Here is a 15,184-nt window from a genome sequence, read left to right as displayed (position 1 = left end):
GGGGACGACAGACCTGTCAAGGCGGTCTTGATATTTGTTTTGGAAAGTAACATTTGAATCCTTTGAGTAATCTGTTTAACAAACAATGTTGAAATTATGCTGTACATATGTGGACTGAAGTACAAGTCCCATGCAAGTATTGTTGTAATGACAAGATGTTTAGATCACTTGTAAAGAACACCATATATGTGGATCATGTATGCGCTTTTATTGAATGAAGGTACCTTGTGGTGACTGAGCTAAGTTTATGTTCCTTCTCATCCTCAGTGGGGTAGGAGTGAGGGAGGGAGCCACAGAGCAATCTTATTAGATAAATTGTTTTCTGAAGTAGAGATGATCCTTCATGTTCAATCCTACAGAGATATTGTAGAAACCTTGTTCCCCTAATACTGTCATAATCATCAGCCACTTTATTAGTATGTTACTTCTTTATCACTAATGATGTAGTTGTATTGACCTTGGACCTTAATGTGAATTCAAATGATTCTTTACTCTTCTGTATAATTGTTCATAGATTGGTTAATAGCAGAGTAACTGTTAGATTATGCACATCAAGTCTGTGATCTCCACAAACTTGAAGCCATATGGAGTGTTATCCTTCACTTATTTGTAGATATATGGTACTGACCGATGATACCACATGTCTTTAAATCCATTGGGAGGTGTTGGGGGGGGGGGGGAGCGGCGTGCAATATTGTGATTACACAAGTCATGATATACCAAAATGAAAAGAAAACAGATGAGGCATATTTTCCATGAGGAATATGCCCCTTGGCAATCAATCCTTTTCAGATAATTCCAATATTTTGACTTTATGGCTTCCTGTCTTTCATCTTCAGAAGATGACTGAATTCTCTCGCTTATTTCTGTGGAGGATAGTAAACTTGGCATCCACTATTTCTAAATGTCTGATTAGGGGTTGTAAATATTCCACTGGGAATCACATCATTTGAAATATAATACTGAGGTACAAGTTAAAACACATAAAAGTGTTTTCTCTTGTAAAATGAATGGTAGCTTGGTGATTATTTACTTTCTGTTTGTAAATAGAGTGTAAAAAAAGCATTTGGTTTGGCTGTAGAATGCTTTGGGCCATTCTGTGATTTTGTCATTCTCATTGTTGCTGTTTTAAGGTAAATTGTTTTTCATTTGGTTGCTGGACAGTTTGTGTCTACTGATATAGTAATACGACTGATCAACCTGTAGCCATGTCTTAGTTGAATATGTTTAAGCCAGGGACTCAACATGAAGTAGTCAGTGATGTTAATGTAGTGTGTGGTAGGTTCATCAGTCAGTGATGTTAATGTAGTGTGTTGTATGTTCACCAGTCAGTGACGGTAATGTAGTGTGTGGTAGGTTCACCAGTCAGTGACATTAATGTAGTGTGTGGGTAGGTTCACCAGTCAGTGACGTTAATGTAGTGTGTGGGTAGGTTCAACAGTCGGTGTCATTAATGTAGTGTGTGGTATGTTCACCAGTCAGTGACATTAATGTAGTGTGTGGGTAGGTTCACCAGTCAGTAACTTTAATGCAGTGTGTGGTATGTTCATCAGTCAGTGACATTAATGTAGTGTGTGGTAGGTTCACCAGTCAGTGACATTAATGCAGTGTGTGGTCTGTTCACCAGTCAGTGAAATTAATGTAGTGTGTTGTTGGTTCACCAGTCAGTGACGGTAATGCAGTGTGTAGTAGGTTCACCAGTCAGTGACATTATTGCAGTGGGTGGTAGGTTCACCAGTCAGTGACGTTAATGTAGTGTGTTGTAGGTTCACCAGTCAGTAACTTTAATGCAGTGTGTGGTATGGTCATCAGTCAGTGACATTAATGCAGTGTGTGGTATATTCACCAGTCAGTAACTTTAATGTAGTGTGTGGTATGTTCATCAGTCAGTGACGTTAATGCAGTGTGTGGTATGTTCACCAGTCAGTGACATTAATGCAGTGTGTGGTAGGTTCACCAGTCAGTGAGGTTAATGTAGTGTGTGGTATGTTCACCAATCAGTGACGTTAATGTAGTGTGTGGTATGTTCACCAATCAGTGACATTAATGTAGAGTGGTAGATTCACCAGTCAGTGACATTAATGTAGAGTGTGGTATGTTCACCAATCAGTGACATTAATGTAGAGTGTGGTATGTTCACCAGTCAGTGATATTAATGTAGTGTGTGGTATGTTCACCAATCAGTTACGTTAATGTAGTGTGTGGTATGTTCACCAATCAGTTACGTTAATGTAGTGTGTGGTGTGTTCACCAGTCAGTGACATTAATGTAGTGTGTGGTATGTTCACCAATCAGTTACGTTAATGTAGTGTGTGGTATGTTCACCAATCAGTTACGTTAATGTAGTGTGTGGTGTGTTCACCAGTCAGTGACATTAATGTAGTGTGTGGTAGGTTCACCAGTCAGTGGCGTTAATGTAGGTTGTGGTATGGTATCAACAACTACAGTAGGTCATACAAGGCTACACTAGGTCATACTAAACCAGGTTAAATGTATTACTTGCAAAATGGAAATTACTTGATTCTGAAGCATGAAGGGTTTGGGGAAAGCTGTGAGAGAAATGGTTTGTCAGTGTATCAACAATTTATTACTCAAATCAAAGCCAGTTGTTGAAGCATAGGAAAAGGCTTGCTGAAAAAGTTGGTGAAATTGAAAGACCAGTAAATATGAATTTAACTATTATGACAATATCGATCAATTGATTTTACAATAAATAAACATTACGCTTTCAAAGTGGACATTTGTCTTTTGTAGAAGTAGGTTGAAGAGGTTAACCTGTGGTTACAAAGTTGGCATGCAGTGATTGAATATATTCCACGTTTTCATTTCAGCTACATCTTGAGGATCTATGGTCAGCCATTACAGCCACCAGCAATGATGTGAAGAAAGACTAAAAACAGACTAGTTCTTGCCAACCCAGATCTTGAAGCTGCCTGCAGGAGGCCATTTTGTGTGTAGATTGCTACAGATATCCTAAAGGAGTCTCAGGTCATTCTGAGGAAGAGTGAGATTGGTCGGTGGAGGATGGATGATGGGAAGGCTGCATCTCAGCAGCAGTTTGGTGATAGTAATTACGTGAGTTATCCTTTGTCAATATCTTACATCCTGAAAGTCAGCTGTAAATTAGAATGATTTGGCTTTTGTAGTCTGAGCATGTCAATCAGTATGCTGTTACATTAACTACCACAAAAATGTTTACATTATAGGGCAGAATCAGCTATCTGCCTTGACAGTAGTAGATCTTTCTGACAATTTGCTAAAAAATAAACTCACAAATAAATTATGGTTTGACTTCTAGAGCACATATTGGACACAAAGAGTATTAAAGCAACTGTCTTTTCTGCCATAATTCTTTGGAATACTTTGGGGTACAGTATTAGGACGTGCTATAATTTTTGCAATAAGAAATCACCTAATATTTGATGCAAAAGTTTATTGTTGAATTGTTCCTTGAAAAGCTAATATTAATATGCCTAATTTTTCAAAGATAGACCCTCCATCTCTGTCAAACATTGGCAGCCACTTTCACTCTCGTGCTCCTCAAGTTTTAATGTCCTTGTTTTGAAAAAGTGAACAATTTCATGGCTGATCCAGGAGTTGTGAAAGTAGGAACAGATATCACATACTAACATCCAAAGTTCCCAACCATCAAACTGTAAAATTAACGTGTTCAAATTATAGAATGCTAAAAATTGCTATAGTGTGTGGAAGCTACTGTTTTTAAATTCATCAACTGATAGAATTCAAAGCTGCAGTTGATAAGAATTGTCTGATTTTAGATGTAGCTATAGCAGGTGTGTTCATCAGATTGGTATTTTTGGCCACTTTAGAATGTACCTAATGCTATCAATGTTTTATCAGAAATGAAAGATCAGAAAATCCTAGAGGCAGATGTACTGTCTGTTACCTTGGCATTATCCTCTCATCATAAACACTTAATTTAGAATGTACCTAGTCCTATGATGTGTTATCAGAAATGAAAGATCAGTAAATCCTACATGCAGATGTACTGTTTGTTACAGGTTATCCTCTCATAAACACTTTAGAATGTACCTAATCCTATGATGTTTTATCAGAAATGAAAGATCAGAAAATCCTACATGCAGATGTATCTGGGTACTGGGATACTACCTAGTTCCTAATTTATTACCCGAATCGTACGCTAAATGTGATTTTATTTTTTGCAAACCGATGGTTAGGCTAGATTTCCCCATTGACTTAGCATGGTGTTAGGCTACCATGTGGTCGAAGATACTGTAACAGCAATAATGAAAGTAATCCATAGATATCTTTTAACTGCATCACAATTTCAGCGAATAAACAGATGGTTAGGCTAGATTTCCCCTTTGATTTATTGTGGTGTTAGGCTACCTAATCCTATGATGTTTTATCAGAAATGAAAGATCAGAAAATCCCACATGCAGATGTACTGTCTGTTAACTTGACATATATTCTCTCATAAACAGCTCCCCAAAACATACACAATTTCATGTTTTTCGGCTCTCAGAGGTTTGTGTTCTACATTAAGAGGGTATTTTAAATCCTTATCGGTTGTAGGGCCGCACTTTTCCAAATGTGACCTACAGTATAGATTGTGGATTTCTGAATTTCCAAAACCTGACAAGGGTACATTTTGTGTTGGCTGTAATTTGCACCATTCTGACCAAGCAACTAGTAATAATCACACATAGCCGGATATTCCTCTCGTTGATATACTTTTAAACCATTCGTCTGCTCCATTTTACTGTAGGGAGGTACTAATTATGGTAAAATCAAACCTAGAAGATTCTGTGTGCCAAACATTTATTCTATTATATTGTTCATTGAAAACATCTGAAGTTTATGACTAGCTTTATCCCTCCTGTTCATGTGATGGCCTAAAGTAACATACATGTTGTGTTTGACAGGAAGTAACCATGGTCCAGTATCATACTGTCGGATTGCAGTGATAAATATTGATAGATATTGAACAGTGATTATGAACAATCCAAGATGTACAGTATAATAGCATGTTTTCCACACATTTATCGGTTTTGTGCCCTACCCAATAAACAATGTGACAACATCATCTCATTAAACTTGACTGCCAAAGTGAAATTAGGTTAGAAATCCTATCTTTGAATTAATGTAGTACAGTATTGACATCCTTTAAATTCTGCCATTGTGTGGGAAATCGGTTACTTAATCAGCAACTCTCACTGTGTGGTATGCTGCATGAACCCAGACAGAATCAGATCAGCTTGCAGCAGGGAAGAGTAAATGTCAAGCCAAGACAGTCTGATGCTGTTGCCATGGTGATAAACTATCAGCATACATTAACCACTCACTTGGATAGGATCAGCTGAATTTTGAAGAAACAAGTTTTTGATTCTTTGCATTAGAGAACAACGCATATAGGACGGAGAAATAAAAATGACCATAGCAAAAGTAGATTAATTATTTTGTGGACAATTGTTTCTCTTGCTCAATAATTGCATAGAGATTACTTTAAGCACAAAAACTTGACGTTGTTAAGAGCTCTCGGTAACCTTTATAGTACTCTTCATCCCTGGTGACGTCTTTGGCTTCTGCATGAAATATTTCTCGGAGTTGTACTCTCTGTTCCAATAATTCTAAAACAATTTGGGGAAGTACTACAGTACCTTCTGCTAGGTTTGAAAAAACACAAACCCCTGCCAGAAAATCAAATTCCTTTTCACTTAATTTTGAGGTTCTTGTAAAGTATATCAGGCTCAGTCAGGTATTGGTAAGGAAAAGAATACTTGACGAAGAGTGACTAGATGCAGTCTGTGGTGGACGAACAATATACAGTGTGTGATTTTACGTGATGTAACTCTTGCATTACATGGAATCACATTTACTTGACCAGACATTGTGTCCGAATGAAGAACAGCAGAACTAGTAGAGTTGTGAAATGGAATAATTACAAGAAATTAAAGCAGAAAAGTAATATTGAAAAAAGAAAAATATGTAAGAAACTAAATTTGTTGCTTTGAGGCAGTTCTAAGAAAGTCAAGGTTTCTGGTCACATGTACAGCAAATGACTTTTGTTCAGCTTGTGCCAACAGTGGCATCTGTGCCAGACTCAGGGTCAAGGTTGAACTATTGAATTTTACAACATTTCATATCTGCTCAGAGGTGACTGGTTGCTCTGACATTTTCCCCCATAGCCTCTGGCAGTAGTGATCAGTTTAATTTTGGTGGTATTGTACTGCAAAAAAACAACTAAAATTGGCTCACAGTTGGGAAGCAGACCCAAGGTTCGCCGGAATTTATTAAGCTTTGGTGACGTCACACATTTTGAATTTCGGCGGTAATCGTTCAATGAGAGACGAGAAATAAATGTTAAAATAAATGTGTTGTTTTCATTAAAACCTCATTCAAATGTCTACTGAACCTGGAAACTAAGATAAAAAGGTTTCTGACTTACCACTAGCGATAAATTCGAACAGAAATACTCACAGGAAATCCGCTAAATTACAGGTGATATTTAGGTCACGGCTGCAAAAGCCGTAGCGACCGATCATGAAATCGACTCATAAAAGACTTAAAATACCGGAACAAACGCCAAATGTTCACAAACAGTTAGATAATTTCATTCGAAACACAGAAACACCCGTCAATTATCACAGTCTGCTTGAAAACGGCCGATCACAATTCATTTCACATGTCTCCAATGCTCGCGGGTGATGTTGGGCCGCCATCTTTGAAATTCTAACAAGTTAGCATCCTATATACAGCTATACATTTAACACAGCGTATGCGCTGGAATGCAACAACACAGAAGCCAGTGTACATACTTCGATCGATTTTAGCAGATGTAATAGGTTTATATAGGTTTTTGCTTGGATAAATCCATACCACAAATGAAAACATTCGTAAAATTTCAGGTTGCTAGAAAACAACCGGTCAAAATTCAGTCCACACGGCACCGAGTGATGTTAGACAAATTCAGTGATGACTGAATTTGTATAGAAGTTAGCATCATATGATCCAGCTCTACATTCAACTCGTTTCCACGGTTCGTAGCGATATTCATAAGCACTACATAGCAGCCGATGCTCAATCACCTGGTTCGGTTTCAATTGCACGTTTCAACGATGGTGTGTGCTGGGGGAGGTGGTGGGTGATCTCAGACAAGTGATGTGCTTAGCATATTACATCACACCCTTTCTGAAACCTTGAGCATGCAATTCAATGAGTGGGGGTGTGGTTACTATCGCGAATTAATTTCTCTGCATGTGCTTAGCCTTATCATAGTAACATTGCACTGCATATTCCTTAGCATCCCATGAGAGGTGAAGTCAAAGTATATTGATAGGAACAATCCCCACCCCACCCCCCACCCACAGGAGGTATCCGCCTGTTGCATAACTTGCATGGTGATGGATAAGTATGTGCAACTGCATAACTGTAATCACTTTCTTGCAAGAGACTGCAATTAAAGGTACAGAGGAGCAGAATAGCATGTTTGTCTTTAAGGAGCTGTAAATATTATTAGTCTTATGGACATGTGGTATGAGGTACAAGATCCAATTTCTGACACCTTTGACAAACAAAGAATCAAATAGAATACCAATTGTAAAGGAATTTCTCTTTTATTGGAGGAAAATTACTTTTACCTGAAAGACTGATCCCCTTAAAAAAATGTTAAAAGAAACCTTAAAAGAATTACTTGTTAATAATTAGAGAAGAGGTTAAGCAATACTTAGTAGTTTGTACTAAGGTGTTGTTCATCTAATATATGAACACACTATACTTTTGATAGTTGCTCATTAGAAAACCTCAATTTTAAATTGATTTGAAACACATAAAAAATAATGTTACCATGCTGTATTTGCCACAAATATGCTAGATATTCAAGTATGGTCACCTTTGTCAAAATTCTTAAACTATTTGTATTTTTCCTCACTGGGACATTCAGTCACCTTGTTTGTTCCTCAAAATGTCTGAGAACAATTCGAAGAGTAAAGACCTCAAGGAAAGTACTTTTTGAAAACTTCGAGCAATTATAGCGTGCTATAATTTGGGGCCGCTATAATTTGGGGCCTATACTAACTACCTTTAGAAATCATTCGAAACACTTCAAAGCAACACAACAGATACAGTATAAAGACGCTTTTCCATAAATGTAAGTTAAAAGGTGAAATGAAATTTTAATTGAAAGAATTAGATGACTATGTCTTCAATGAACTGTTTTGGTACGGCCAAAGTAAAGGAAATGTTTCATGCTCAATGAACAAACACTCATGACAAAATAATTGTTTGGTAAGTTAATGTGAGTGAGATTGAAAAAACTGACTTAAGCATTTTACTTCTGTTCTTAGCAAGCACATTAAGATGTTTATGAGGTGTCAGCAAATACGTAACGAGAAAATTCAGGGTGAAAGAACAGTGTAACAACCTGTGCGATAGCAAAACTTTCACAATTCCTCCACTTGCGTTTTTGCAAGGACCAGCAAATTGATCTGACTTGGAAAAAATTGTATGTGAACTAACACATTACTTTACACTCTTGACTGGAAATGACTTGATTAGTAGTCTGTTGAAACAAGCTTTAATTAAAATATCTATTATACCTTGGTGAACAAATGCCATATTACTGTATAGGGTTAATGGGCCTCCCAATCTTAGTATTAAGCCACATCCCCTCATTAATATACATAATCAATATACCAAATATTATCATTTACCTGTCATCGGCCAACAACCACAATGTCTCAATGCAGTTAGACCAATTGCTGGGACTATATTTTTGAAACATTAACTTTGAAATTGTGGCCTCATTAGTATTCATGATGAGTACCACGACTTGTCATTATTTGAAATTTGTCAGGTTTGACCCTGTGACAACAAGAACAGGTCACTTTTACCCATTAGATTGTGTCTACAGAGTGAATTATCCACGGTAGGTGTCACATATGCATAAACACAAAGATCAACTTGAGCCTTATTGAATGCTTAGGTTCGTGTACTTTCTGCAAGGAACAAAAGATGCACAATTGACTTTCCATTCCACCGCAACATTATTTCAACCTGGACCTACAAAAACAACCACATGCAATTGCATCAATATTTGCCACATGATGTATGACAATGAAGATAATATGGTGGGGTTTTTATTTTACACATGCATATTTGTTGAAACTGTGAATAATGTAAAAAAAAAAACACATTAAGGAAGCAACTTGAAATAATTGCAGGCTACAATTGTCTCGAATATCGATGCATGTACTATATCCCAACTGCCCACAAAGGAGAATCCAACCCGCAGATGCAGAAAGAGTCCTGAAAATAAAAGAAAACAAAAATAAATATTAACAGAACATTGGATAATAGGAGACAATATTTAAAGTCACATGACGAATGACTTCACATTGCTTTTAAATGCAACAGGCAGAGATTAGTTGCAACAAGCCCATATTACGTAACATTGTAGTGGAACTTGCAAATGCATTTTCTCTCTGAAAATGACAGAGACATACAACAGTACAAGTTGAAGAACTTTGAAACAAAGTGAAATGGGCACATGCACAACCCCCCCCCCAAAAAATAAGTGCAATATGAATTCACACACAAAAGGATACTACCAAAATGTGTTGCGAACAATGTACAAAAATTCAGTGCAGAACCAATGTTCACCAGTTACTGACTCGACCAACCTATGTATCTAGGTACACCGGATTAAATCACACAAGGGTAAAACTACTTAGTACTAACCAGAGCCGACCAAGGCAGTACCTCTTTTTTAAATGTAAGCTTTTTAATTTTCAAGTACTATTATATGTACTAGTACTTATAATACTACTAGTAGCTGGGCTGGTATGAAGGTACAGTATTGCCATTGCTAACAACCACCAGTGGAAGAAGTCAGTAGTAAACTTAAAATTACCAGCATAGGCCTAGTATTGTGTAGTTGTACTGTAGGGTCCTACTGCTCGGTCACTACAGTACTAGCACTACCCTAAAATTCAAGGAAACGACATTGTATTCGTAAACAATGTCTAACATTCATAAACACAAGGTCCCGTAATATGAATACACTGTACTGTAGAATACTTAAAACTATAACCCTAGGCTACACACTATGGTAATGCGCATACACATGTACATATGCAATTAACCACGATAGGATACGTTGATGCAGGTGATCAAGAGGAACCTTACAAATGTCACTTTAATTCAACCCAGAATGCTGGAACAACTCCGAATTTAGCCCCAAATCATTGTTCAATTTGTTTTATACCATCGACCGGACGATGGAGGTAGTACCTTCTTGAAAACGGAAAATGTGCAATTCGAAAGATGAAAGGTTTTAACTCACGTTTCGTTTTTATTTTTCAAGCCGGGGCGAAGAAATTTCCGAATTTCATCCACATCGTGAGTCCGACATCGTCGCAAACAGATATTTAATGAATATTTAACTTCTTTTCTTCAAGGTTTTGGTTCAAGCAATTCGATTGCTGCTCTATGAATATGTATTAAAACGGATTTTCAGACGATATCCAAGCTGCAGTGTACTGAAATGTAGTGATGGACTAAGCTCCCACAATGCATTTCACCGCTTTTGCGAAGTGTTTAATGATTGCGAAATAACGGTCAAAAGTCGCAGTCTGATTTCTGACTGTCAGTTGTATTGCTGATGTCACTGTACTTTTGCCAACTGGTACAAAATAGGCTTTGAAACACCTTCACAAATTTTGAGGTAGTGTACCGTACAGTATTTGATCACTTTAAATGAAAATGGAACGTTGCTAAAAATCTGTTTAAATACGGAACTCACACTGAGGTATTGAGGATGCCTCAAACATCTTTTAGGCTGATTAAGCAGTTACTTCATCTTAATATTTTGACAGATGAAAGTTTGAGAAGACAAATGAGGTACACTCTGTAACTTGAGGAAATATATTCAATGAATTTCTCCATGGAGGGACTCTCTTCTTCATGAGTGAGGAACATATATATTAGTAACATGCACTGAGTGTACATAGCTGAAAACCTCAAGGGAACATTCTTAATCATTAAAGTCACTCAACACTGAATTGACATAATCTGGTGGACATTCTCATATCTGTATGTATGTTGTCTGTCAACAATTGGATAATAATGAATGTATAGAAGCACTGTACAGTATCAAAATTAAAATTTTAAAATGCAAGAACTTTAATTATTTATAGTCAGTGGAACCTTGATGATGGTCTTCCTTGATATCAGTATGATATGTCTATATTTACTTGTACTACTGTATACTACTACAGGTGTATCACCAGTCTGTAGTAATACATGTATACTACTCGTGTATCACCATGCTGTAGTAATACATGTATACTACTCGTGTATCACCATGCTGTAGTAATACATGTATACTACTCGTGTATCACCATGCTGTAGTAATACATGTATACTACTGGTGTATCACCAGTCTGTAGTAATACATGTATACTACTGGTGTATCACCAGTCTGTAGTAATACATGTATACTACTCGTGTATCACCAGGCTGTGTAATACATGTATACTACTGGTGTATCACCAGTCTGTAGTAATACATGTATACTACTCGTGTATCACCAGGCTGTGTAATACATGTATACTACTGGTGTATCACCAGTCTGTAGTAATACATGTATACTACTGGTGTACAACCAGTCTGTGTAATACATGTATACTACTGGTGTATCACCAGTCTGTAGTAATACATGTATACTACTCGTGTATCACCAGGCTGTGTAATACATGTATACTACTGGTGTATCACCAGTCTGTAGTAATACATGTATACTACTGGTGTACAACCAGTCTGTGTAATACATGTATACTACTGGTGTATCACCAGTCTGTAGTAATACATGTATACTACTGGTGTATCACCATGCTGTAGTAATACATGTATACTTCTGGTGTATCACCAGGCTGTGTAATACATGTATACTACTGGTGTATCACCAGTCTGTAGTAATACATGTATACTACTGGTGTACAACCAGTCTGTGTAATACATGTATACTACTGGTGTATCACCAGTCTGTAGTAATACATGTATACTACTGGTGTATCACCAGTCTGTAGTAATACATGTATACTTCTGGTGTATCACCAGGCTGTGTAATACATGTATACTACTGGTGTACAACCAGTCTGTGTAATACATGTATACTACTGGTGTATCACCAGTCTGTAGTAATACATGTATACTACTGGTGTATCACCATGCTGTAGTAATACATGTATACTTCTGGTGTATCACCAGGCTGTGTAATACATGTATACTACTGGTGTATCACCAGTCTGTAGTAATACATGTATACTACTGGTGTACAACCAGTCTGTGTAATACATGTATACTACTGGTGTATCACCAGTCTGTAGTAATACATGTATACTACTGGTGTATCACCATGCTGTAGTAATACATGTATACTACTGGTGTATCACCAGTCTGTAGTAATACATGTATACTACTCGTGTATCACCAGGCTGTGTAATACATGTATACTACTGGTGTACAACCAGTCTGTGTAATACATGTATACTACTGGTGTATCACCAGTCTGTAGTAATACATGTATACTACTGGTGTACAACCAGTCTGTGTAATACATGTATACTACTGGTGTATCACCAGTCTGTAGTAATACATGTATACTACTGGTGTATCACCATGCTGTAGTAATACATGTATACTACTGGTGTATCACCAGTCTGTAGTAATACATGTATACTACTCGTGTATCACCAGGCTGTGTAATACATGTATACTACTGGTGTATCACCAGGCTGTAGTAATACATGTATACTACTCGTGTATCACCAGGCTGTAGTAATACATGTATACTACTGGTGTATCACCAGTCTGTAGTAATACATGTATACTACTGGTGTACAACCAGTCTGTGTAATACATGTATACTACTGGTGTATCACCAGTCTGTAGTAATACATGTATACTACTGGTGTATCACCATGCTGTAGTAATACATGTATACTACTGGTGTATCACCATGCTGTAGTAATACATGTATACTACTGGTGTATCACCAGTCTGTAGTAATACATGTATACTACTGGTGTATCACCAGGCTGTGTAATACATGTATGCTACTGGTGTATCACCAGGCTGTGTAATACATGTATACTTCTGGTGTATCACCAGGCTGTGTAATACATGTATACTTCTGGTGTATCACCAGGCTGTGTAATACATGTATACTACTGGTGTATCACCAGGCTGTGTAATACATGTATACTTCTGGTGTATCACCAGGCTGTGTAATACATGTATACTACTGGTGTATCACCAGTCTGTAGTAATACATGTATACTACTGGTGTATCACCAGGCTGTAGTTATACATGTATACTTCTGGTGTATCACCAGGCTGTGTAATACATGTATACTACTGGTGTATCACCAGGCTGTGTAATACATGTATACTTCTGGTGTATCACCAGGCTGTGTAATACATGTATACTACTGGTGTATCACCAGTCTGTAGTAATACATGTATACTACTGGTGTATCACCAGGCTGTAGTAATACATGTATACTACTGGTGTATCACCAGGCTGTAGTAATATGTATACTACTGGTGTATCACCAGGCTGTAGTAATACATGTATACTACTGGTGTATCACCAGTCTGTAGTAATACATGTATACTACTGGTGTATCACCAGGCTGTAGTAATACATGTATACTACTGGTGTATCACCAGGCTGTAGTAATATGTATACTACTGGTGTATCACCAGGCTGTAGTAATACATGTATACTACTGGTGTATCACCAGGCTGTAGTTATACATGTATACTACTGGTGTATCACCATGCTGTAGTAAACATGTATACTACTGGTGTATCACCAGTCTGTGTAATACATGTATACTACTGGTGTATCACCAGGCTGTAGTTATACATACTGGTGTGTCACCAGTCTGTAGTAATACATGTATACCACTACTGGTGTATCACCAGTCTGCATTAATACATGTATACTACTGGTGTATCACCAGGCTGTAGTAATACATGTATACTACTGGTGTATCACCAGGCTGTAGTTATACATACTGGTGTGTCACCAGTCTGTAGTAATACATGTATACCACTACTGGTGTATCATCAGGCTGTAGTTATACATGTATACTACTGGTGTATCACCAGGCTGTAGTAATACATGTATACTACTGGTGTATCACCAGTCTGTAGTATTACATGTATACTACTGGTGTATCACCAGGCTGTAGTAATACATGTATACTACTGGTGTATCACCAGTCTGTAGTAATACATGTATACTACTGGTGTATCACCAGGCTGTGTAATACATGTATGCTACTGGTGTATCACCAGGCTGTGTAATACATGTATACTTCTGGTGTATCACCAGGCTGTGTAATACATGTATACTTCTGGTGTATCACCAGGCTGTGTAATACATGTATACTACTGGTGTATCACCAGGCTGTGTAATACATGTATACTTCTGGTGTATCACCAGGCTGTGTAATACATGTATACTACTGGTGTATCACCAGTCTGTAGTAATACATGTATACTACTGGTGTATCACCAGGCTGTAGTTATACATGTATACTTCTGGTGTATCACCAGGCTGTGTAATACATGTATACTACTGGTGTATCACCAGGCTGTGTAATACATGTATACTTCTGGTGTATCACCAGGCTGTGTAATACATGTATACTACTGGTGTATCACCAGTCTGTAGTAATACATGTATACTACTGGTGTATCACCAGGCTGTAGTAATACATGTATACTACTGGTGTATCACCAGGCTGTAGTAATATGTATACTACTGGTGTATCACCAGGCTGTAGTAATACATGTATACTACTGGTGTATCACCAGTCTGTAGTAATACATGTATACTACTGGTGTATCACCAGGCTGTAGTAATACATGTATACTACTGGTGTATCACCAGGCTGTAGTAATATGTATACTACTGGTGTATCACCAGGCTGTAGTAATACATGTATACTACTGGTGTATCACCAGGCTGTAGTTATACATGTATACTACTGGTGTATCACCATGCTGTAGTAAACATGTATACTACTGGTGTATCACCAGTCTGTGTAATACATGTATACTACTGGTGTATCACCAGGCTGTAGTTATACATACTGGTGTGTCACCAGTCTGTAGTAATACATGTATACCA

General features: G+C 37.4%; 1 protein-coding gene and 1 long non-coding RNA gene across 7 annotated transcripts in view; one reads left to right on the top strand and one right to left on the bottom strand.

The window, feature by feature from the left end:
• LOC139975675 (rho guanine nucleotide exchange factor 10-like) overlaps positions 1 to 15,184 on the top strand; it is a 137,852-nt gene that overhangs the window by 19,713 nt on the left and 102,955 nt on the right. For all 6 annotated transcript variants that reach the window (XM_071983776.1, XM_071983780.1, XM_071983777.1 and 3 more), the window contains exon 2: positions 2,832 to 3,075. In XM_071983776.1, the coding sequence (XP_071839877.1) occupies positions 3,025 to 3,075 (51 nt within the window). In that variant the 5' untranslated portion in view covers positions 2,832 to 3,024. The remainder of the gene's footprint in view (positions 1 to 2,831; positions 3,076 to 15,184) is intronic.
• On the bottom strand, positions 7,580 to 10,638 carry LOC139975678 (uncharacterized). The gene is made up of 2 exons (XR_011795827.1): positions 10,325 to 10,638; positions 7,580 to 9,288 (listed from the first exon to the last, which is right to left on the bottom strand). It is a non-coding gene; the product is annotated as an uncharacterized lncRNA (long non-coding RNA).

The sequence above is a fragment of the Apostichopus japonicus genome, chromosome 11 (genome assembly GCF_037975245.1).
Source record: "Apostichopus japonicus isolate 1M-3 chromosome 11, ASM3797524v1, whole genome shotgun sequence".
Taxonomy (NCBI): Eukaryota; Metazoa; Echinodermata; class Holothuroidea; order Aspidochirotida; family Stichopodidae; genus Apostichopus; species Apostichopus japonicus.
Note: the sequence above shows the minus strand (reverse complement) of the source record. Positions and strands in the feature narration are given on the sequence as shown.